Source organism: Camarhynchus parvulus, chromosome 1 (genome assembly GCF_901933205.1).
Source record: "Camarhynchus parvulus chromosome 1, STF_HiC, whole genome shotgun sequence".
Taxonomy (NCBI): Eukaryota; Metazoa; Chordata; class Aves; order Passeriformes; family Thraupidae; genus Camarhynchus; species Camarhynchus parvulus.
Genome location: NC_044571.1, coordinates 356,988 through 381,161, shown reverse-complemented (window position 1 = coordinate 381,161; position 24,174 = coordinate 356,988). Strand labels below are relative to the sequence as shown.

Sequence of the window (24,174 nt, the reverse complement as noted above, 5' to 3'; positions counted from 1 at the left end):
AGAGCCCACCCTGGGAGCCCATGGCCAGGGGACATGGCCCCAGGGCCGCTGCACAGCCACGGGCTCAGGGGTCCCTGCTGCACCAAATCCTGCTCCCACCGTGGGCATCCAACAGCCCTGTCCTGCTCCCACTGTGGGGATCCCCATGGCCATGTCTGCTCCCACTGTGGTGATCCCCGTGTCCTGCTCCCACAGTGGTGATCCCCACGGCCATGTCCTGCTCCCACAGTGAGGATCCCCACAGCCACGTCCTGCTCCCACAGTGAGGATCCCCACAGCCACGTCCTGCTCCCACAGTGAGGATCCCCATAGCCATGTCCTGCTCCCACAGTGAGGATCCCCATGGCCGTGTCCTGCTCCCACAGTGAGGATCCCCATGGCCGTGTCCTGCTCCCACAGTGAGGATCCCCACAGCCATGTCCTGCTCCCACAGTGAGGATCCCCACAGCCATGTCCTGCTCCCACTGTGGTGATCCCCATGGCCATGTCCTGCTCCCACTGTGGGGATCCCCACGGCCATGTCCTGCTCCCACAGTGGTGATCCCCATGGCCATGTCCTGCTCCCACAGTGAGGGTCCCCATGGCCATGTCCTGCTCCCACAGTGAGGATCCCCACAGCCATGTCCTGCTCCCACAGTGAGGATCCCCATGGCCGTGTCCTGCTCCCACAGTGGTGGATCCCCACAGCCACGTCCTGCTCCCACAGCGAGGATCCCCATGGCCACGTCCGGGTCCCGCTGTGGGGCTGGCAAGGTGCCACCCTGGTGGGGTTTGGTGTAGCAGTGGGGGCTGGGATGAGGAGGGGACCCTGTGATGCCACAAGCAGGACACAGCCCTGCCCTGGCCCAGCACAGCAGGATGAGCTCATGGCTCTTCCCCTCCCAGCTGCTCCCGGGGGGGCTGCAGCGAGGGCAGGGCCCCACCATGGCCCGGGACAGGGGGAACCAAGCCCCCAGGAGCTCCCCTGCCCCTGCCCAGCCCCAGCAGTGCCAGCCCCAGCCCTCCTGGCTCCAGGCTCTGTCCCCGGGGCCGGGCTGGCCCTGGCCCTGCAGCATCCATAAGATCTGCAGGATCTGCAGCCAAGTGAGCGGCCCCAGGAGCTGGGCGGGGAGCGGGGCCGCCAGCTGCGGGCTGGGCTCAGTCCCACGCCTCCAGCCCGGCTCCTGGCTATTTCCCAGCTTTGCTGAGCCTTCCCGGGCTTCATCCGGCACCCGGGGACACGTCCCACACCACAGCCCCAGGAGCCAGGATCCAGAGCCCACACTCCAGCGATCCACACCTCACACCCCAGCACCCAGGATTCACATTCCCCACCCCAGCACCCAGGATTCACATTCCCCAACCCAGCAATCCACACCCCGCACCCCAGCATCCGGGATTCACATTCCAGCCCCAGCGATCCACAGCAGATCCTGCAGGGATCTGCATCCTGAGCCCCAGCTGCAAGGATCCACACCCCACACCCCAGCGCCCAAGACTGACATTCCAACCCCAGCAATCCACACCCCAGCACCCAGGATTCACATTCCCCAACCCAGCAATCCACACCCCGCACCCCAGCACCCAGGATTCACATTCCCCACCCCAGCACCCAGGATTCACATTCCACACCCCAGCGATCCACAGCAGATCCTGCAGGGATCTGCATCCTGAGCCCCAGCTGCAAGGATCCACACCCCACACCCCAGGTCCCAGTGGTCACATCTTGCACCCCAGTTCCACCACCCAGGATCCACATCCCACACTCCAGCCCCGTAGCCCAGAGTCCATATCCTGCACCCCATTCCACCATGCCCATGGTGCTGGTCTGGACCTGCTGGCTGTTCCAGGGCTGTGCCAGGGCCGTGCCAGGGCCATGCCAGGTGGAAATGCTGTGGAGGCTGCCGAGAGCTCACCAAAATACTTAGTGCTTTATTTCCACCTCAAAGCCAAGGCGCCGCAGGGGCAGCGCGCCACACGCATGCAGGGACACGGATGGAGCCCATGGATGGGGACACTGACGATGGACACGTGCAGCAGGACCTGCTCAAAGCCAGCTCGGCCCCGGCTCTGCCAGGGCCCTGCAGCTCCCGCTGGAGGAGGCTCTGCCCAGCCCTGGGATGAGCCCTGGGACATCCCGGGGGACGCTCGGTGGTGGCTGTGCTCAGGTGAAGGGCAGGGAGGGACCCACACCGCTCCTTCCTGGCCAAGCGTGGGGTGGGACGAGCCCTGGCAAGTGCAGACCTCCCAAAAATCAAGACAGCTCCAGGTGCCCCTTCCAGCAGCATTGCAGGAGGAGCTTGGGGACACTGTCAGCCCACATCTGCCATCCAGCCATGTCCCCGGGGCCCTGGCAGCCACAGCTGCACACTGGGGACACTGCTGAACCCCAGCAGTTCCCAGCTCCAGCCCCACAGCACAGGGGAAGCCATGGGGACACTGGGACAAAGACCTCCAGCACCAGCACACTCAGCCTTCCTCCTCAAACTGGGTTGGAACGGGCACAGCACCCCTGGCACAGCCTGTGCTGCTGGGGGGCTTCTGGGAAGGGCAGGAGTGAGATGTGGATGCTCCCAGCACCTGCTCTGCCCTGTGTGCTCCCACCCTGCTCCAGGCAGTCCCTGCATGGCCCAGCACCTTCCCCCTCCCCTCCTGGGCACTCAGGCACACATGGGCCAGGACCCTGCCCCAGTCCATTCAGCCACCAGCGCCTGAAGCCAGCCCAAAGGGCCACCAGCCCTTTTTGAGGACTTGCCCCAAGACCCCCAGCCTGGAGGAGGAACCGTGAGACCCCCCAGGCCAAGAAAGGGCAGGGCAGGGCTGGACCCCCATGCCCCGATGCCAGGAGCAGCACCCTGCTCTCCCTGGAGCATTCTCCAAACAACAGGCAGCAGGTCCCTGTTCCTCCTCTGTCCTGCCCTCCTGGAGCTGGAGGGAGCCAGGACAGGGAGTCCTTGGAAGAGCCCAGAGCTCCCCTGGAGCAGAGCTGCAGGGGCAGGAGGGACAGACACTCAGGGACCTCGGCAGGATCCTCGCAGCAGCTCCACAGCAAACAGCCAGCCCCCCTCCAGGCAGCACAGGGAAGAGGAGCCCCCAGCACGGGGCTGGCTAGAAGTGCTTGTCCTCCAGCAGGGAGCTCACCACCAGCTCCTTGTTGCCGAAGTCCCAGAAGGCAGTCATGTGGAAGGCCATGTTGGAGAGGACAACCAGGTACTCCAGGAAGGCGAAGACAGTGTACACTGGGGGAGGAAACACAGCAGGTGAGGGGGACCCGCAGCTGCATCTGCCCTGGGAGATGGGGGGTCTCTGGGCCCTGTGTCTGTTTGGGACAGCAGAGCAGGGGCTGGGGGTTGGACCCCACCAGGGAAGAAGCGTGGCTGGGCACCTAGAGCATCCCTGGGCTGGGATTTGGAAGGCAAGGTGTCACATTAGGAGGATGTCAGATATCAGGAGGAATTCTTGGACATCAGGAGAATTTTCTCATAGGTGGGGTGGTCAGGCATTGGAAGAAGCTTCCCAGAGAGGTCTGGAGTGCCCATCCCTGCAAGTGTCCAAGGAAGGCCTGGAGGTGGCACTCAGTGCTCTGAGCTGGGGACAAGGCGGGCATTGGGCACAGCTGGGATTTGCTGATCCAAGGGATCCCTTCCAACCTTAAGGATCCTGTGATTCAGTGACTCTGGGACCACCCAGCCCCTTCCCCACGCGCCCCCCGGCAGCCCCCTCACCTCCAGGGCCGCAGTACCAGTTGTGGTGGAAGTAAACGCACACGGCGAATGCAAACGTGATGAAGGTGAAGAAGAAGAGCAGCTGCTTCCACTTGTACGACTTGCGCTCCTGGAAGAGGCCAAGGGCTGGCTGATGCCAGAGCAGCCACCCCATGCCATGCCACGCCATGCCACGCCATGCCATGCCATGCCATGCCATGCCACGCCATGCCATGCCCTCCCAGGGAAGCTCTGCCCTGGCCCTGCACAGCCCCAGGGGTCTCTGCACCCTGGCTCCTTGTGCAGAGCCCCCCAGGCCAGCCCCAGGAGTGGCTTGGGCAGGGCTGGGTGATGCCAGGGGCACAGGGGACTCACACCTACATGGAGATACAGGGTGTGAGGCAGCCACGGGGTCCCAGCACATATGGGGCCCCCGGTGCTGGGGTGCTCAGGGGACTCCTCGAGGATGGGCCAAGGCTCCACCAGAGGCAGATCCCCGGGCCCGGGTGGCTGCAGGTGGCCCCAGGGCACAGGGGATTCACTGGGTGCTGCACGCCCTCACTCGCAGCAGCAGCAGGGAGGAGGAAACCACATGAAGGGCGGCAGCTGGGGCGGGTGCTGCGCTGGAGCGCTCACCCAGCACGCCCTGGCACTGGAGGGGCCCCATCCTGCCCCCCAGCACCGCCTCTGATGGGGCAGGAACAGAGCATGGGGATGCTGCCAGCAGCCCCACACTCCCAGCTCACCGCCTCTGTCCCCCAGAGCTCAGCCTTTGTGACAAGCCAGGGGCCAGGCCTGTCCCCTGTGATAGGCTCCCAACCCACTGCCCAGCATCCCACAGCTGGGGGCTGGGGGTGCAGTGAGCCCCAGCAGGTGCTGGCTCCAATTCCCTTCCTCTATTTCTGCCATCACACTGAAGGTCACGGATAAGGATCCTACAGCCAGGGGCAGAGGAACCCCAAGCCACGTCTGGAGCCCAATGAGCATGGGGGGCTGCAAAGGGGGACAGCCCCACAGAAGGGGCAGGGGACAGCACAGACAGCCCTGGCTGTTACAGGTGGGAGGGGAATTTCCCCCTCGCCTGAGCTTCGTGTGAGACAAAGATTCCATTCCGAGGGAGTGCTGATAACAAGGAAAATTTAAATTGCCCCATCACACTTTCCATTACCCCCATAACGCGTGCCAGGGGCTCGGCCAGGGAGGAAAACCCAGAGAGGAAGGACGGATTCACGGGCACTTCACCGCGCGGGGACACGCGGGTGACGCCACCTCCAGCCCACGGGGGCTGGGCCGGTCCTGCCTGCTGGCACTGCCGCTCTCTCCGGCCAGCAGCAGCCCAGCCCAGCCGAGCGCGGGGTGCGAGGAGCAGCGGCGGCACCGGAGCGGCAGAGCCAGCCCCGAGCCGGGGCCGGGGCGCGGTGCCGAGTTTCACACCGGAAAAGCGGCTGGGAACAGGCGCTGTCACCGCGCTGCCACCGCGCTCCCACGGCAGCAAACGGCTGCGCTGAGCCCCGGCTCACCCACACACCCTGCCGGGCCTCCCGGAGCCGCTCCTGCCGGGAGCACCGAGGCACGGAGCACCGCGGGCCATCCCGCCCAACGCCCCGCTCCGGCTGCAGGACCCTGCGGGAGCCACCCCGGGGCAGCACCGTGACCCTGCACCTCCGAGCTCCCCCTCTCCCGGTCTGGGCCGGGGATTACCACACGCATAATTAGGTGGTAATCCCTAATTCCAGGGCACAGCTGGCTCAGCCCGGTGCCAGGGGATCACAGGGCACCTGGTGACATGCCAGGATGCTGAGCAGAGCTGGTTTGGAAGGTGGCACCTCGGGGAGGTCCCTGCAGGAGCACGGGCAGGATGCCCAGGCACAGCAGGGGCACTGGGGGTGCATGGGGACCCCCGTGGGATGTGGGAGCTGCAGTGCCACCCTGCCCTGCTGCAGCAGGAAGGGAAAGGGCCAGCCCACACTTCGGGTGGGAGCTCCAGCAGCTGCTGCACGGAGGAGCTGCCATCCCCTTGGGGTGGTGTGGGCTGGACCCACTGCCTTGCTCAGGGCTCAGGCAGCGCCAGGCACTGTCCCTGCTTCCCATGGCCCCAGCTCTGGGGGGATCCCCCACCGGGGGACAAGCCAGGGAGCCACATGGTGGCCAGAGAAGGGCACCAAGATTAGAGGGATGGAGCACCTCTGCTGTGAGGAAAGACTGGGACAATTGGGATTGCTCAGCCCGGACAGGACCAGGAACCCCCAGGTCAGGGCCCTGGAGAGAAGCTGGCAGCTCCAAGCACCCTGGCAAGAAGCCACCAAACTCTGGCTGCCTGTGAGGAAAAAGTGGGGTTAGAAAATCCCAAGGATGGGTGCTCCCAGCTGAGCTGGTGCCAGGCTCCCCTGTGGCCCGGCTGTGGCTGCCGGGCTGGCACAGCTGGGGCTGCCAACTTCCTCCTGGCAAGACAGACCGGGCACCCGTGGCCAGCAGTGTCACACAGGCAGCCCAGCCCTCCGTGGCTGCATGTGTGTCTGGCTCAGAACAGCACAGGGGAATTATATTTAGTGCCCAGCTGGCGGGCCTGAGCTGAGACACATTCCCCAGCAGGGCAGGCAAAGGTGAGTCAGGAGCAGGAGGCTGGACAGTTTGGGGAGGAGAGTGGCTGCAGCAGAGAGCCCTGGGGCACACTCTGGATTGCTGCCCCCAGCCCAGGGCACACTCTGGATTGCTGCCCCCAGCCCAGGGGCACACTCTGGATTGCTGCTCCCAGCCCAGGGCACACTCTGGGGTGCTGCTCCCAGCCCAGGGCACACTCTGGGGTGCTGCTCCCAGCCCAGGGCACACTCTGGATTGCTGCTCCCAGCCCGGGGGCACACTCTGGATTGCTGCTCCCAGCCCAGGGCACACTCTGGGGTGCTGCCCCCAGCCTGGGGGCACGCTCTGGATTGCTGCCCCCAGCCCAGGGGCACACTCTGGATTGCTGCTCCCAGCCCAGCCAGCCCAGGGGCACCCTCTGAGATGCTGCTCCCAGCCCACCGAAGGCATTGGGGGTCTCATTCCCCCATCCTGGGGGAGCCCTAAGCCCGGCAAATGCAGCTCTGAGGGCTGAGGTGGCTGCTGTGAGCTACCAGCAAGGAGGCACAGGAGTCTCCTGCTTCTTCCACCGCCTCCAGAGAGAAGAAGGACTGTGCCTAGCCCCCAGTCCCTGATGGGGACAGGGATGACAGTGATCTTAAACAGCAACAGCTCACTCTGCAGGGGCCTCTCAGGCACTGGCTCTGCCCAGGAGCCACCACCCCTTTCTGAGGGACAAGTGGCACCTGCAGGGCTGTGTGTCACACACCAGTCCCAGCTCCCCTGGAGGGTTTCCGGGCGAGTGCAGAGAGCCCGGAGCCAGAGGGCCCCACACGGAGCTCAGCTGTTCACAGAGGGCTCCTCTGAGCACCGACAGCGCTCCCAGGGGCGCTGCAGGGAGCTGGGGTGAAACCACGCGTGGTGGTTGTGGTGGTTGTGGTCCCCGCTGCTCACAGGGCCCTGCTGGGCAGGGACACAGCTCAGCCACCCTGCTCCAGCGCCGGGGGCTCAGCTGGGCCCAGGGGACACAGGGGGCTGTGGGACATTGTGGGATAGAGCCCAGGGGCTGGTGGCACAGCAGGACTCAGCTCTACTAAGCCACAGCATGGGCTAGAAGTGACCTTAAATCCCACCCAGTGCCACCCTTGCCATGGCAGGGACACCTCCCACTGTCCCCAGTGTCCAGCCTGGCCTTGGGCACTGCCAGGGATGCAGGGGCAGCCCCAGCTGCTCTGGGCACCCTGTGCCAGGGCCTGCCCACCCTGCCAGGGAACAATTCCTCATTGCCAAGATCCCATCCAGCCCTGCCCTCTGGCACTGGCAGCCATTCCCTGGGTGCTGTCCCTGCAGGCCTTGTCCCCAGTCCCTCTGCAGCTCTCCTGGAGCCCCTTCAGGCCCTGCCAGGGGCTCTGAGCTCTCCCTGCATCTTCTCCTCTCCAGGTGAGCACCCCCAGCTCTCCCAGCCTGGCTCCAGCCCTGGAACAGCTCTGTGGCCCTCTCTGATGGGCCTGAGCCAGCCAGCCCAGTGGCCACCACATGCACACACTGGTGTGTGCTGGGGCCACCAGCCCTGAGCTGGGGGGGAAAGTGTGTTTGCAAACAAGAAGTGAAACTGCTCTGCCCCAGTGCCCAGCTCTGCAACTCAGGGCTAGGGGGAAGGAGGGTTTTAAGGGCGAGCAGCCAGCCAGGAGCAGCAGAGCTGCCAGCCCAGGTGGGCGCTGCTGCGCCACGGCCAAGCACCAAGCACAGGTGCAGTGATCAGCCTCAGCTGAAGGCTGCCAGGCTCCATTTCCCTTTTCCACAGAATGTCTCTCCTCTGCTTTGCCCCCTCCCCTCCTTTTCTCGCTCCTGCTTTCTCTTTTCTCCCCTCCCACAGAGCTTTCTTTTCCTTTCTCTCACCATTTGCCACCTCGAAACTGGAAACCGCCTGTACTTCCCCATTACAAACCAGTTCCTCTGCACCTTCCTGCCCTCACACAACACCAGTTGCAACAGGAGCCCCGCCGGACACAAGAAGCTTTTGCAAGACCAATTCCTGTCCCTCCTACCATGCCAGACCTGGGGAGCTCAACCCCCACTAAAAGCAGCGCCAGCTGTGGGGTGGGGAAGGCACAGCCCCCCTGTTCCCTCCTCCTCCCAGCTCCCCATATGGAGCTTGTCCTGGACATGGGCCCAGGTTTGGCCCTGGAGAACCTGAACCCTGTTGGAGCCTCTGCTGGGGAGGAGGGAAGGACAGAACACCACGGGACCAGAGCCATTCCTCACCTGTGCCCTCCTGCCATCGCCAGCTCCAGGGCTGGGGGCAGCAAACGTGAACAAAGGCCCCACAAGGGACACCAGCCGAGCCAGCCTCTGTCCCCAAGGTGCTGTGATGCACACGGAGGGATCAGCTGTGCCCTGGCCTAAAACAGACCCACAAGCATGGCTGGGCAGCTCACTGGCACTGCCAAGCCCTGGATGCAGCAGGGACGTGGCAGTGGCACCTCCTGTGTCCCACCCTGCCGAGCCAAGCAAACCACAGGTGTCACAGGAGCTGTGCCAAGCCTGCCAGGGCCACCAGCAGAAGGCTTGGAGCCTGAGGAATCCAGGCAGAGAGCGGGACAAGGCCAGGAGAGCCCGCTCGGCCCGGAAGATCCGAGGGAAGGATTGGTGGCACAGGCCCAACGCCATCACCGGACACGGGGACGCGGCAGCTGCAGTGACCAGGGTCCCTTAGCCAAAGGGGACACCTGGAGGTGTGACAAGCACTGTGCCACCTTCACCCCGACACAGCCAGGCTGGCAGCTGTGTCTCCCCGCCCTCCTCCTCCTCCTTCCTCACCCTCGTGCCCTGGGCGACAGCTCCATCCCGTGGCCGCGCACGAAGCGGGCGGGGACACCAGAGCTGGCACAGGGACATTGGAGATGGCACAGGGACACCGCACCCCCGGTGGCCTCAGGTCAGGGCTGGCCCTGGAGGGCTCCTGTCTCCTCGGGGAAACCCCCAGCTTTGGGGGAACCACGTATCCCCAAGGGCAGCTCCCCTCCACCAGCAGGGTCGTTCCAGGATGGGAGGAGGAAGTGAGTGGTGGCACTGTGCCATGTGGTGGTGCCATGCTCAGCCAAGGTGTCACCACGTTCCCTGACCTTCCCCCCATGGATGTGCAGATTCCTTCAGTCCACGGGTAGAGTCACAGAAACCAAGGAGGCTGCAAAATCCCTCTGAGACCATTGAGTGCAACTGCGCCCCAGCAGTGCCAAGGCCACCATTAGTGCACGTCCCCAAGTGTCACACCCACACAGCTGTGAAACACCTCCAGGGATGGGACTCCACCCCTGGCCTGGGCAGCTGTGTCAGGGCTGGACAGCCCTGCCTAGGAAGTGATTTTCCCAATACCCAATGTGAACCTCCCCTGGTACAGTGTGAGGCTGATTCCTCCTGTCCTGTCCCTGTTCCCTGGGAGCAGAGCCCAAACCCCCAGCTGTCCCCTCCTGTCAGGAGTTGTGCAGAGCCACAAGGTCCCCTCTGAGCCTCCTTTTCTCCAGGCTGAGCTCCTTCAGCCACTTCCCCAGCTCCATTCCCCTCCCTGGACATGCTCCAGCCCCGCAAAGGCTCTCTTGCCTTGAGGGGCCTAAAGCTGAGCCCAGGACCTGGGATGCCTCACCCCTCCCTGCCCATTTGCAGGGGACATGAAACAGCCCCAGCGGGTGACGTGACAGGGGAGGAGATCCAGGGCCTTGGAGGTCTCACCCAGAAAAAAGGCAAGCCAAAACAATATGACAGAAATAAAGGAAGCTGTGGGAAAGCTGCCAGGGAATGACTGCGAGCTCCCGCTATTCTCATATCAGCAGAGAGAACAGATCACTTCCCAGGCAGCAAGGAGACTCTCAGCATCTCCACAAGGCCCTTTCCTAAGGAGCCTTACAGCCAAACAGCTGCTGGAAGCTTCTTTCCTAGGTCTCTGGAGTCAGGCAGCAGGGACAGGCTCAGTGAATTGGCGGAAGGGGAGGATAAGCGGCAGTGACAGAGCAGGAGCTGCTCCAGGAATGTGGAGCTGGGCCCCCCATCACTCATCCTGACAGGGCTGCACAGCTCAGCCCCCCAGCACTGATCCTGACAGGACTGCAGGGCTCAGCCCCCCAGCACTCATCCTGACAAGGCTGCAGAGCTCAGCCCCCCAGCACTCATCCTGCTGGCACTGCAGAGCTCAGCCCCCCAGCACTCATCCTGACAGGGCTGCAGAGCTCAGCCCCCCAGCACTCATCCTGACAGGACTGCAGAGCTCAGCCCCCCAGCACTCATCCTGACAGGACTGCAGAGCTCAGCCCCCCAGCACTCATCCTGACAAGGCTGCAGAGCTCAGCCCCCCAGCACTCATCCTGACAGGACTGCAGGGCTCAGCCCCCCAGCACTCATCCTGACAGGACTGCAGGGCTCAGCCCCCCAGCACTCATCCTGACAGGGCTGCAGAGCTCAGCCCCCCAGCACTCATCCTGCTGGCACTGCAGAGCTCAGCCCCCCAGCACTCATCCTGCTGGGACCGGGCTCAGCCCCCACCTCATCCTGACAGCTCACCAACTCATATGCAGGCTCACCCCCACATCACCTGACAACTCAGAGCTCGCCCCCAGCACTCACCTGCTGGCACTGCAGGGCTCAGCCCCCCAGCACTACCTGCTGGCACTGCAGAGCTCAGCCCCCAGCACTCATCCTGACAGGACTGCAGAGCTCAGCCCCCCAGCACTCATCCTGCTGGCACTGCAGGGCTCAGCCCCCAGCACTCATCCTGACAAGGCTGCAGAGCTCAGCCCCCAGCAACTACAGGCTGCGGGGCTCAGCCCCCAGCACTCATCCTGCTGGGACTGCAGAGCTCAGCCCCCCAGCACTCATCCTGCTGGCACTGCAGAGCTCAGCCCCCCAGCACTCATCCTGCTGGGACTGCAGGGCTCAGCCCCCCAGCACTCATCCTGACAGGACTGCAGGGCTCAGCCCCCCAGCACTCATCCTGCTGGCACTGCAGAGCTCAGCCCCCCAGCACTCATCCTGACAGGGCTGCAGAGCTCAGCCCCCCAGGACTCATCCTGCTGGGACTGCAGAGCTCAGCCCCCCAGCACTCATCCTGCTGGCACTGCAGAGCTCAGCCCCCCAGCACTCATCCTGACAGGACTGCAGAGCTCAGCCCCCCAGCACTCATCCTGCTGGCACTGCAGAGCTCAGCCCCCAGCACTCATCCTGCTGGCACTGCAGAGCTCAGCCCCCCAGCACTCATCCTTCTGGCACTGCAGGGCTCAGCCCCCCAGCACTCATCCTGCTGGCACTGCAGAGCTCAGCCCCCCAGCACTCATCCTGACAGGGCTGCAGAGCTCAGCCCCCCAGCACTCATCCTGACAGGACTGCAGAGCTCAGCCCCCAGCACTCATCCTGCTGGCACTGCAGAGCCCACCCCGCACTCATCCTGACAGGACTGCAGAGCTCAGCCCCCAGCACTCATCCTGCTGGCACTGCAGGGCTCAGCCCCCAGCACTCATCCTGACAGGACTGCAGAGCTCAGCCCCCAGCACTCATCCTGACAGGACTGCAGAGCTCAGCCCCCAGCACTCATCCTGACAGGACTGCAGAGCTCAGCCCCCAGCACTCATCCTGACAGGACTGCAGGGCTCAGCCCCCCAGCACTCATCCTGACAGGGCTGCAGAGCTCAGCCCCCCAGCACTCATCCTGACAGGGCTGCAGAGCTCAGCCCCCCAGCACTGATCTTGCCAGGGCTGCAGAGCTCAGCCCCCCAGCACTGATCTTGCCAGGGCTGCAGAGCTCAGCCCCCCAGCACTCATCCTGACAGGACTGCAGAGCTCAGCCCCCCAGCACTCATCCTGACAGGACTGCAGAGCTCAGCCCCCCAGCACTCATCCTGCTGGCACTGCAGAGCTCAGCCCCCCAGCACTCATCCTGCTGGCACTGCAGAGCTCAGCCCCCCAGCACTCATCCTGCTGGGACTGCAGAGCTCAGCCCCCCAGCACTCATCCTGCTGGACTGCAGAGCTCAGCCCCCCAGCACTCATCCTGCTGGCACTGCAGGGCTCAGCCCCCCAGCACTGATCTTGCCAGGGCTGCAGAGCTCAGCCCCCCAGCACTCATCCTGACAGGGCTGCAGAGCTCAGCCCCCCAGCACTCATCCTGCTGGCACTGCAGGGCTCAGCCCCCCAGCACTGATCTTGCCAGGGCTGCAGAGCTCAGCCCCCCAGCACTCATCCTGACAGGACTGCAGAGCTCAGCCCCCCAGCACTCATCCTGCTGGCACTGCAGGGCTCAGCCCCCCAGCACTGATCTTGCCAGGGCTGCAGAGCTCAGCCCCCCAGCACTCATCCTGACAGGGCTGCAGAGCTCAGCCCCCCAGCACTCATCCTGCTGGGACACGGACCCCAGGCACAGCACCCGCCCTGCAGCCCTGGGCCACAGGTACACACCTCCCACGGGCTCTGCTCTGCAAACTGTCACCTTCCTGCAGCAGCACAGCCCCAGGGCCCCTCCCCATTTAACACTGGGACCATGAGGGCTGGACTGGGATCATCTGGGGAGAAGCATCCTGAGGAGAAAGGACAGAGAGATCCAGGCAGTCCAGATGCACAGGTGAAGGCAAGCGTGCAGGAGCCACGTGGGCACAGAAGCAAGTCCCCACAGTCTCAAAACTGAATGTCCTGCCCTGCCTGTGGCTGCCAGTGCCCACAGTCCAGGGCAAACCTGGATGTGCTGCCCACCTGCCCCATAATCCAGGACAAACCTGGATGTCCTGCCTGGGGTCCAGGACTCACAAAACAAACCAGCACAGAAGCTGCATCCAGGCAATGGGGCCAGGAGCCCCCGGCTGGATCCTTCCCCGGACCTGCTGCCCCCACAGCCAGTCCCTGCACCCCCTGACCCTTCCCCAGAAAAGGAGCCAGAGCCAGCCTGCTCACAGTCATTCTGGAGCAAAGGGAGAACAACTCCTGCTGCCCGTTGCTCCCAGCTTGCAGGACCAGCAATGCCCAGCACAGGAAAGTCAACTTCAGCTTAGAAACAGGCACGGGGAAGGGATGAGCAATCCCAATCCACAGGGATGCTAAGTGGTTTCCAATATGATCTCTCAATGAAAACTTAATCAGACACTGGGAAGAAATCCTTCCCTGGCAGGGTGGGCAGGCCCTGGCACAGGGTGCCCAGAGCAGCTGGGGCTGCCCCTGGATCCCTGGCAGTGCCCAAGGCCAGGCTGGACACTGGGGGCAGTGGGAGGTGTCCCTGCCATGGCAGGGGTGGCACTGGGTGGGATTTAAGGTCCCTTCCCACCCAAACCATTCTGTGGTTCTATGAGAAAACCAGAAAATAGGAAATGAAAAGCTTCCTTCCCATTTTGCTTTGGTAAATGGATTTTGGTGAGTTCTTCCATTTCACCTGCTGCTGTTGACTCCTCTAGCACCTGCTCAGGGTTATTTCACAAGCAAGGACAGCCAAAGCCCTTCAGTGCCAGCCCAGAGCCCCCTCCCAGCTCCCAGCACGGCCCCAGAGCCCCCTCCCAGCTCCCAGCACAGAGAGAAGAAAGGAAAGTGTCTGTACCTCGGGACTTACTGTGTGTTTCTTAGTCATTCTCCAGAGGATGCAGGTGAGCAGCATGTGGCCCAGGGCCGACGTGATGAACACGATGAAGGCATTTTCGTGGATTGCTGGATTGACAAACAACAGGTTTCCTGGTCAATCCAAGCCAGGAGCACAAGGGGAATGTGGGGCAGGATTTGGGAAGGCTTTGTGCTTTGCTGGGAGCCCCACCACCCTGGTGATGCTGGGACTCCAGTGGGGTCTTGGCAGGAGACAGGCACAGCACAGCTCCATAACCTGCTTGTGCTGCCTCAGGGCCCCCTGGAAGGGGATAAAAGTGCCTGGAAGACTTATCCCAAAGTGCCAGGAGGGTGTTTCTGTGCTCTGGGACCACAGCTTCACACAGCTGTAAACTAAGGAGCCCATGGGAGCAGCTCAGCATAGCCACTCTTGCTCTAGCGACAGGGAAACTGAGGAACGGGGAGGGGGTGTGCAGAGTGAGCCAGTCCAAAATCCAGAAAAGTCCATCTTCTGGCCCCTGTATTACCTACCTGCCCATCAGCAGCATCAGCAGCCTCATGTGCAGCACTGAGGTTGCCTTGTGCATACCTGGACTAGGCCAGGTACAGGATCAGGCTGGGAAAGCAGCTGGAGCAGGGCTAAGGCAGAGCTGCTCCCAAGGCCCCAAACCCCACACAACCCTTGCACCTTCAGGTGAGAGATTTTCATAAGTGCTGCTCTGAAGAGAACTTGCCAGCCCCTTCTCCAGAAGCTGAACCTCAGGCTGAATTCCCAACCATGTGAACACCAGGAATGACTGTCCCTGTCTGCCCTCTCCATGCCAGGGGAAGGGAACACGTGAGGAGTGAGGTGCCAGCAGCTGGGAGAGGTCAGAGCAGGGTGTCCTGCAGGGATGATTAACCTGAGCACGGCAGCTCAGGGCTGAAACTTTCCCCAGAGCTGGGGATTAGTCTGGGATGAGGATCCCAGGAAGTGGGTCAGCCTCAGCTCCCAGGGCTCTGCACCTGGCCAGGCCAGGCTGGCCCAGCTGGCCAAACCTCAGAGCAGCACCTGGATTTCCAAGGGCAGGGCCCTGACCTGGACAAGCTGGAGAAGCCTCTGGGGCAGGTCAGGCTGCAGACCCTGCCATGAGAGGGGCAATGGGACACCTCACCATGGGGACAGGGGATGCTGGCAGGAGACAAGGAGGGTGAGCTGGGCAGGGACAGGTCCCAGACCACAGACCTCTGTTGGAGTGTTGGGGGACACAAGGCAGACGATGGACTTTGGACCTGGTTAACATAAGAGATTTGATAACAGGATGCCTTGGCATGAACAAACGGAACTTTGAAAATTAGACCTGGCTTGTAAGAAGATTAAATCAGACAGGTTTACCAGAAAAAGAAAATCCCATTAAACTCTGCAAGCAAGAGATGTTGTTATATGCATAAGTTTGTGGATGTGATTTTAACCTAATCATTGCAGTACACATTACTAATCTCCCTGAAATAGTATATCTAAGTGTTTGTATCCCACAATAAAATCGGATTCTGATCACCGAGTCAGTCTGTCTCTCTCCATCACTGACAGACCTTCATCAGCAGGAGGTTCCTGCCCTGCCATCCCAGTCACTGGGCTCCACCACGGACCATCCTCACCCCAAAGGCTGGGGGAGATCCTGGGACTGCTCAAAGCACCACAGTCCTGAATCGCAGAATGGTTTGGGTTGGGAGGGACCTTAAAAACCTTTTCATCCCAACCCGTGCCATGGCAGGCACACCTCCACTGTCCCAGGCTGCTCCCAGCCCCAGTGTCCAGCCTGGCCTTGGGCACTGCCAGGGATGCAGGGGCAGCCCCAGCTGCTCTGGGCACCCTGTGCCAGGGCTGCCCACCCTGCCAGGGAACAATTCCTCATTGCCAAGATCCCATCCAGCCCTGCCCTCTGGCACTGGCAGCCATTCCCCTTGTCCCGGCACTCCATTCTTTGCTCAAAGGCCCTCTCCTGCCCACAGCTGGACACCATACCCATCATCACTATCCTGCTGTGCAGGGAAAGCCAACACATTACTGTCCTGCTGATCCAGCCCAGCACAGGGTGTGTTCCCACTGCAACAGCACCACCTTGCTGGCTCCTGCATTTCAGTGCTCTCCCCTTAACCCCTGGTGCCTCCTCCAGATCTTAGGATGAAACAGCAGCTGCAGACCAGCACTGGCACTTATGCTCCTCTGAGATGAGAGACCATGTGGGGGAAGAGAATTTCCCAGTCTGTCGTGGCCAGGTTCTGGGCATAACTGTTTTTTCTCTGCCAGTTGCCTCATTGCAAAGCAGAGGCCCAAGGCAGGGCACAGCAGGGCAGGGGTGTGACACCTACCATAGTTTTCGGTGGAGGACACGTAGGTGAGGATGAGGAGGGCGAAGTTCTCGATCAGGTTGAGCAGCAGGGTGACGTGGCACAGGCGCAGGTAGCGGGGGTGGGGGCAGTGGCAGCTCTGGTAGTGGTTCCAGTAGGCCACGGCCACGAGGAGGCGCGGGGCCGAGTGCAGGCCGATGCACAGGCGCCACACGTAGCGCTGCGGGGTCTCGCCCCCGATGGCCGCGCTGATGGACGGCAGGTAGTTGGGCACCTGCGGGGACACGGGCCCGTGGGCACAGGCACACACAGTCAGCCCTTCTAGACACTGAAACCGTCCTTTTTGTAGTGCTGGATGAGTTAATTCCTAGTCCCAAAGCCAGGGAATGTATCGTGGCAGTGCCCCGGTCCATCCCATGGGGTCATGGATCTTACAGCTCTGCTGGGGCAGTCCTGGGGTGCTGGGGGGCCCTGCCCAGGTACCTGCTCAGGTTTCTCACTTTTACACTCCTGATTGCCCAGGCAATCCCAGAATGGCTTTGGTTGGAAGGACCTTAAGGCCCAGGGACACCTTCCACTGTGCCAGGCTGCTCCCAGTCCCAGTGTCCAGCCTGGCCTTGGGCACTGCCAGGGATCCAGGGGCAGCCCCAGCTGCTCTGGGCACCCTGTGCCAGGGCCTGCCCACCCTGCCAGGGAACAATTCCTCATTGCCAAGATCCCATCCAGCCCTGCCCTCTGGCACTGGCAGCCATTCCCCCTTTCCTGGCACTCCAGGCCCTGCTAAAGTTCTCCTGCTGGAGTGAGATGTCTCCTGCCCTCCATCCCCAGCTCGTGTCCAGCTGCTCATCCAGCAGCCTGACAGCCCTGAGCCCAGTCCCATGCCACATGGAGCTCCAGGCCCTCCCTCCCCAGACACCTGTGGCTCCTCTGAACTCCAGCATACCTGGGGGCAGCAGCTCTGGACCAGCCCCTCCCCAGGATGATGTACTTCCCTTCAGCTTCCCCACCTTTATTCCTCACTGCAACAACCCCCAGCGTGCCCAGTCCAGACACCAGCCTGACCAGTCTGTGCTGCCTTCAGTCCCAGCACAAAGCCAAACCTGCTGCTGCCGGTCCTGAGGCACCACAAGGACAATGAAACAATGCAGCCTGTTCTGGATTCTGGAACACTTTGGTGGGAGAGCCCAAGAGAGGAGCCCAGGAGGAGGGAGAGGAGGAGAGAGGAATCCAGAAAGAGGATAGGAACCCAAGAGGAGAAGGGAGCCCAGAAGGAGGGAGAGGAGGCCAGGAGAGGAGACAGAAGAGCCCAAGAGGAGGCAGAGGAGCCCAGGAGGACACAGGAGCTCTGTCACCCCCCAGGAACATGGGTTTCCCCCAGGGAGTCTCTCACCCCACAGTGGGTCGCAGTCGTCTCACGGAAGTTGAAGAGCAGAGACCAGATGACACAGAAGAGGAAGCCAAAGAGGGGGCAGAACACCGTCCCGAGGGCCAGCGTGGTGAAACGCAGCCGGAACAGGATCCCGTCCCGATCCAGCGGCAGCGGGACCTGCAACATCTTGGAAACCTGGAAATCAACAAACCAGTGTCTGACTGGGGTGCTCTGTCCTGCTCTGGGCAGGGTGGTAAGGTGGGGACCAGTCACAGGCTGCGCTCGATGACCCTGGGGGCTTTCTGAAACTGGGATTCTGTCCAGCCCCACACAGCCCTGGCCAGGGACCCCACACCCCGAGTGACCCCACAGACACACGGCTCAGCCCCTCACACCCCGAGTGACCCCACAGACACACGGCTCAGCCCCTCACACCCCCTGTGACCCCACAGACACACGGCTCAGCCCCTCACACCCCGGAGTGACCCCACAGACACACGGCTCAGCCCCTCACACCCCCTGTGACCCCACAGACACACGGCTCAGCCCCTCACACCCCGAGTGACCCCACAGACACACGGCTCAGCCCCTCACACCCTCAGTGACCCCACAGACACACGGCTCAGCCCCTCACACCCCGAGTGACCCCACAGACACACGGCTCAGCCCCTCACACCCCGAGTGACCCCACAGACACACGCCCCCCCTCACACCCTGCTGAGTGAACCCACAGACACACGGCTCAGCCCACACCCCGAACCCAAACACAGACGCTCAGCCCCTCACACCCTGCTGAGTGACCCCACAGACACACGGCTCAGCCCCTCACACCCTCAGTGACCCCACAGACACACGGCTCAGCCCCTCACACCCTCAGTGACCCCACAGACACATGGCTCAGCCCATCACATCCCCTGTGACCCCACAGACACACGGCTCAGCCCCTCACACCCTCAGTGACCCCACAGACACACGGCTCAGCCCCTCACACCCTCAGTGACCCCACAGACACACGGCTCAGCCCCTCACATCCCCTGTGACCCCACAGACACACGGCTCAGCCCCTCACACCCTCAGTGACCCCACAGACACACGCACCCCTCACACCCCAACCCCACAGACACGGCCGCCTCACATCCCCTTGACCCCACAGACACACGGCAGCCCTCACACCCTGAGGACCCCACAACACACCTCACCCTCATCACAACACATGGCTCACCCCTCACACCCCCTTACCCCACAGACACACGCTCAGCCCCTCACACCCTGCTAGTGACCCCACAGACACACGGCTCAGCCCCTCACACCCTCAGTGACCCCACAGACACACGGCTCAGCCCCTCACACCCTGTGTGACCCCACAGCCACAGGATGGGCAGCCAGAGAAAATCCCATTGTGGGGATGGCACCTCGAGACTCACAGAGAACAGGGAGCAGGGCAGGGCAGGGCAGGGCAGAGCAGGGCAGAGCAGGGCAGGGCCGTTCCCTGCAGCCCTCCAGAGGGATCTGGCAGGAAGGGCACGTGAACCCTGTCCCATGGCATCCATCCAGACCATTCCCTGTGCTCGGGGCAGCGCTGACACAGCCTGGCCACCGCTGTCAGTCCCACCACGAGCCGTGGCTCCTCCGGCACAGCCCAGCTGCCCCGGCCCCGGCTCCAGAGCCCAGCTCTCACAGCCCAGTTCCACAGCCCGGCTCCCCCGGCCCTGGCTCCCCCAGCCCCGGCTCCCTCAGCCCCGGCTCCCCCAGCCCCGGCTCCCTCAGCCCCGGCTCCCCCAGCCCCGGCTCCCCCAGCGCGGCTCTCCCAGCCCCGGCTCCCCCGGCCCCGGCTCCCCCAGACCCGGCTCCCCCAGCATCGGGTCACTCAGCCCCGGCTCCCCCAGCCCCGGCTCCCCCAGCCCCGGCTCCCCCAGACCCGGCTCCCCCAGACCCGGCTCCCCCAGCATCGGGTCACTCAGCCCCGGCTCCCCCAGCCCCGGCTCCCTCAGCCCCGGCTCCCCCGGCCCCGGCTCCCCCAGCCCCGGCTCCCCAGCATCGGGTCACTCAGCCCCGGCTCCCCCAGCCCCGGCTCCCTCAGCCCCGGCTCCCTCAGCCCCGGCTCCCCCAGCCCCGGCTCCCCCAGCCCGGCTCCCCAGCCCCGGCTCCCCCAGCCCCGGCTCCCCAGCCCCGGCTCCCCCAGCCCGGCTCCCCCAGCCCCGGCTCCCCCAGCCCCGGCTCCCCCAGCCCCGGCTCCCTCAGCCCGTGCTCGCCCCGCCGCACCCGGCCCTGCACGGGCAGCGCTGCCTGGAGCTGGGCCAGGGCAGGGTTAGGCTGGATATTGTGCAAGGTTCTTGCCCAGAGGGTGCTGGCACTGCCCAGGCTGCCCAGGGAATGGGCACGGCCCCGAGGCTGCCACAGCTCCAGGAGCCTTTGGCCAGCGCTGCCAGGGATGCCCAGGCTGGGCTTGGTGGGCTCTGGGCAGGGCAGGGCTGGCACTGGGGGATCCCTGGGGGTCCCTTCCCTCAGGACATTCCATGACTCCACACAGCCCCGGCTGCAGGGTCCGGGCAGCACAAGCCCCACACAACAACAAAACCGGGCTGTCAGGCCGGGAACGCGGGGACAGGCACGTCCGGAGCCTGGCAGACCCCAGAACAAGGGTCCCCCAGCCCCAAGGGATCAGGCTGGGATGGATCCCACAGCCCGGCTGCGGGACAAATCGGATTTATGGACAATCCCCGAGCCGTCTGGGCAGTGCCCCAGGGCAGCAGGGCCAGTCTGCCAGCAGCAAAAGCCCCCCACAACGGGGGACCGAGCCCCAGGGAAGGCACCGACCCCAAGCACCGAGGGGCCACAGAACGAACGCAGAGCTCAGCCGCACTCGCGCTGCTGGGCACGGAGAGAGGGAATTATTTGAGGATAAAAGCAAAGAGAAAGGGAAGCTCCAAAGGGCCGGCTGTGGAGAGGGGTCCCCGGCCGGCCCAGGCTCCCCTCCCCGGGACCCCCCGAGGGCTCCCCACAGCCCGGGGCGGAGGATGGAGCCCCCCAAACCCTGCTCCTCCCCCGAGGGGCTCGGCCACAGCTCCCCGTGCCGTGGGACACGCCGGGGACCCCACGGCAGGAGCCCCGCAGCCCCTGCCCTCCCTCCCCCCGGGGGTCTCGCCCAAAGAGAGCAAATAAAAGGCAAACCTTTTGTATCGCGTGTTGAATGGCCGCGACCTGTCCTGCAGGAGAGGGGCTGCAGCACCCCAGAGCTGTCCCGGGTACCGCACACCCCCTGAGACCCCTCCCCAGGCACCCCGCAGGCGCCCCCCGCCCCAGGACCACCAGGCTCCCGCAGCGAGTGACCCCTCGGGGCACCCCAGAGACCTCCCTGGGACCCTTCCCCAAAACCCCCGCGGCCCCGCTCACCGGTCAGCCCCCGTAGCGCTGCCCCATGGCCCGGCCCGGCCCGGCAGCTCCACCACGCCTCCTCCACCTTTTCCGCCTCTTCCTCCCCTTCTCCCACCTCTTCCTCTTCTTCCCCCGCCCCAAAAACCCGCTGCGGACCCTTTAAGAGGCGGGGCCCAGCTCCCGCGCGCCGCCACGCACGATTGGTCCTCGCGGCAGAAGCCCCGCCCCCTCTAAACGCCCCGGATGTTAGGGTGGCGCCGCAACACGGGCCGTTCTGGACCCTTCCGCGGCGCAAAGCCCCGCCCTCTCCGCCGCCCGTTCGGCCAATGGGCGCTCAGTGCGCGGCGCCGTTTAGCCCAATCAGCGTTGAGCTCGGGGCGAGAGCGGAGGGGTGCGGCCAATGGGAGGCGGAAGCTGGGCGGGGCCGAGGCGGCGCGCGGGGGAGGCCGGGAGTGCGCGCGCGGGCTGTGACGCAGCTGCGGCCCCGTGAGGCGGCGGCGGCGGCACCGCGGGCCCGACCCGGCCCGGCCGCTCCGAGCGGTGCTTCCCGGCACCCGCGGTGAGCACCGGGGCCTGCCGGGGCTGCCCTGCCCCTCCCCCGCGCCGAGCGACGCGGCCTGGCCGCCCTACCCTCCCGGTGTGGCTGTGGCGCCGCCGCCAGGCCTTTTGTGCCGGGAGACCGGGCGGTCCCGGCGTGGGGGGGGGCGCGGAGGGGCCCCGGGACGGAGGGAGGGCCGGAGGGAGGCGGAAAGGCTGTGAGCGGGTGGGATTTCCCGGCAGCCGTGCCGCGGCTATCTCCGCAGTACCTGGCCACTTTTGGGGATTTTTAGGCCTTTTTGGTTGTCCCGGTGCGGGTCCGGTCGGAGATTCCGGGTGTTTTCCACGGGGGATACGCGGCTCTGGATGCGGGTAACGGCCCGGCGGTCCCCGGGGCCGGGAGTTATTTACTGTCGTGTTGAATAGTCGTAGTTTAGAGTTAGGTTGGTTACATGTGACTCGAAGTTATGTTGGTGACATGGGTTTGTTTGGGGGGTTTTGGGGGTTTTTGTGTTGTTGCTATTAAACTTCAATTAGAGCCTTTTGGCGTGAGGGATCCCTCCTCAGCTGGGGCTGCAGCGACTGGGAGGGGGATGCTGTGTAAAACCTTCGAGTTTTACTAATTCTGGTCCAGCTCTTGCGTTCACAGAACCCCCAAATCCCTGGGGCTGGCACAGCCCTGCCAGCCCATGCAGTGCCAGCTGTGCCCCATGGGCACCTTGTCCCCAGCCCAGAGCACTCAGTGCCACCTCCAGGGCACACCTGCAGGGATGGGCACTGCAAAGCTCCCTGGGCAGCCCCTGCCAAGGCCTGAGCTCCCTTTCCATGGGCAAATTCCTGCTGCTGTCCCAGCTGAGCCTGCCCTGGCCCAGCCTGAGGCCGTTCCCTCTGCTCCTGTCCCTGTGCCCTGGGAGCAGAGCCCGACCCCCCCGGCTGTGCCCTCCTGGCAGGGACTTGTGCAGAGCCACAAGGGCCCCTGAGCCTCCTTTGCTCCAGCCTCAGCCCCTTCCCAGCTCCTCAGGGATTCTCCAGCCCCTTCCCAGCTCCCTCAGGGATTCTCCAGCCCCTTCCCAGCTCCCTCAGGGATTCTCCCGCCCCTTCCCAGCTCCCTCAGGGATTCTCCCGCCCCTTCCCAGCTCCCTCAGGGATTCTCCAGCTCCGTTCCATGCCCTGGACACACTCCAGCCCCTCCAGGTGCCTCTTGCTCTGAGGAGCCCAGAGCTGGACACAGCTCTCAAGGTGCAGGGGAAGAGGAGTGGGTTTGAAGTAGAACAGAATGCTTGCTGTGGGATGGGGGAAATCTTTCCATAACACATTTTCTCTTAAAATATGATTTTTTAGTTTTCTTCTTAGGTAGAGTTTGGCGTTTAGTGATCTCAGGACAATGTGAGAGCAGTGACTTAGAAAAAAGGAACCACAGAAAATGAGTGACTTGTGAGTTTGCAGATAAGGCTGAGAGGCACAACATCGGACAGCTGGAAAGTGCAGGTGATTTTTATCTGGCCTGAAAGGGAAACTTGGACTGGCACAAGGGGAGGTGGCTGAAAATATTCCATAGGAATGGAGAGGTGTCTTTGGGAGCAGATCCTGGTGGAAAGGGAGCTGGGGGGGGGTCAGCCTGGAGAAAAGGATGTGCAGGGTGGATATTTCCACACTCATAACTCCCTGACAGGGGGCTCAGCTGGGCCAGCAGCAGCAATTTGCCCATGGAAAGGGAGCTCAGGCCTTGGCAGGGGCTGCCCAGGGAGCTTTGCAGTGCCCATCCCTGCAGGTGTGCCCTGGAGGTGGCACTGAGTGCTCTGGGCTGGGGACAAGGTGCCCATGGGGCACAGCTGGCACTCCATGGGCTGGCAGGGCTGTGCCAGCCCCGGGGATCCCATGGGAGAAGGTGAGGAGGGCTCAGAGTGCAGTGCTACCCTGAGGAATTCTCCCAGGAGCTCCTCTCAGCTTGGGGAGCTCTGAGAGTTTGTCAGAGCAGCTTTTCCTGGCTTTTACCAGGATCCTTTACTGAAATTCCTCTTCCTGGGACAAATGAAGCCTGTAAGGATTTGCCTGTGGATGTGTGGAGACCCGTAACACTCCAGAATTGCGTGGTGTGTCTGTTGGAGTAGTTGGAGGTGACACTAAAAATCATCCTTATGGTTCTCCTGCCAGGGGAGTGTGGGATTGGGCTGGTTGTCCTGGGCTGATTTGGTCTCCAGCTCCTCAGGGATGGGGGGAGCCTGTGGCTGCTCCCAGTCTGGATTTGGCCATTCCCAGAAAGTGCTGCTGGTGTTAGGGAAACAAACACTTCAGTTTCAAGGATGGGCAGATGGATGTAGCAGTTTCCCTGGGGGAGGCTGTGCTGGGCAGTGCCCAATCCCTCTGTGCTTGCCTTGGGCACAGGGAAAGGGCTGCTTTGGCTTTAACTGGAATTTTAAAAAGTTTGCTTTGGGAATATTCCTGGTGTGGGCCATCCTTGCATTGCTGATGTTCTTAGTTCTGCAGTGCTGTGTGTGGCTACTGCTGCCAGGAGTACCTGGGAATGTGGGGGAATTCCTCATTTCCTGCTGAATCTGGAGAGGGGTGGGGTAGTACTAGCATTTTTTTTTTTGTTAATGGACATTTTTTTAATAATGTGTGTTTCTTCTGGTTAGTATTGTCATTTTCTTCTACCTAATATGGCTTTTCATGGATCATTACACTCATTATTTTTGGTCACCATGGCATTTTTGGGGGTAGTACTGGTTTTTTTTAACTTTGGCTTTTTCTTGCTAAT

At 63.1% G+C, this 24,174-nt stretch overlaps 2 protein-coding genes across 6 annotated transcripts in view; one reads left to right on the top strand and one right to left on the bottom strand.

Annotated features, from left to right (window-relative positions):
- Positions 1 to 1,900: 1,900 nt before the first annotated feature.
- Positions 1,901 to 21,016, bottom strand: PGAP2 (post-GPI attachment to proteins 2). 2 transcript variants are annotated; one of them, XM_030956702.1, is made up of 6 exons: positions 20,898 to 21,016; positions 17,526 to 17,699; positions 16,157 to 16,409; positions 13,806 to 13,912; positions 3,705 to 3,813; positions 1,901 to 3,218 (listed from the first exon to the last, which is right to left on the bottom strand). In XM_030956702.1, the coding sequence occupies exons 2-6, from the start codon at positions 17,688 to 17,690 to the stop codon at positions 3,088 to 3,090; spliced, it is 765 nt and encodes a 254-aa protein (XP_030812562.1). In that variant the 5' UTR covers positions 17,691 to 17,699; positions 20,898 to 21,016; the 3' UTR covers positions 1,901 to 3,087. The 2 variants fall into 2 exon arrangements, with proteins under 2 accessions (XP_030812562.1, XP_030812570.1); XM_030956710.1 differs by having other exon boundaries at positions 13,818 to 13,912.
- A 299-nt stretch (positions 21,017 to 21,315) lies between these two features.
- The window catches only part of NUP98 (nucleoporin 98), a 37,087-nt gene continuing 34,228 nt past the window's right edge, over positions 21,316 to 24,174 (top strand). For 3 of the 4 annotated variants that reach the window (XM_030951578.1, XM_030951562.1, XM_030951586.1), the window contains exon 1: positions 21,316 to 21,438. The gene's annotated coding sequence lies outside the window, so the exon portion shown is untranslated. Of the gene's footprint in view, positions 21,439 to 22,757; positions 22,905 to 24,174 lie in introns of all 4 variants that reach the window. The other variant, XM_030951571.1, reaches the window with a different exon arrangement.

What these genes read in the sequence shown, in the direction of transcription:
- PGAP2 (XM_030956702.1), bottom strand. Translation starts at nt 17,690, where the DNA reads ATGTTGCAGGTCCCGCTGCCGCTGGATCGGGACGGGATCCTGTTCCGG. An exon ending in GTCCTCCACCGAAAACTATG is followed by an intron (nt 13,913 to 16,156) that starts GTAGGTGTCACA and finishes TTGTCAATCCAG; the next exon opens with CAATCCACGAAAATGCCTTC. An exon ending in AACACACAGTAAGTCCCGAG is followed by an intron (nt 3,814 to 13,805) that starts GTACAGACACTT and finishes GGCCTCTTCCAG; the next exon opens with GAGCGCAAGTCGTACAAGTG.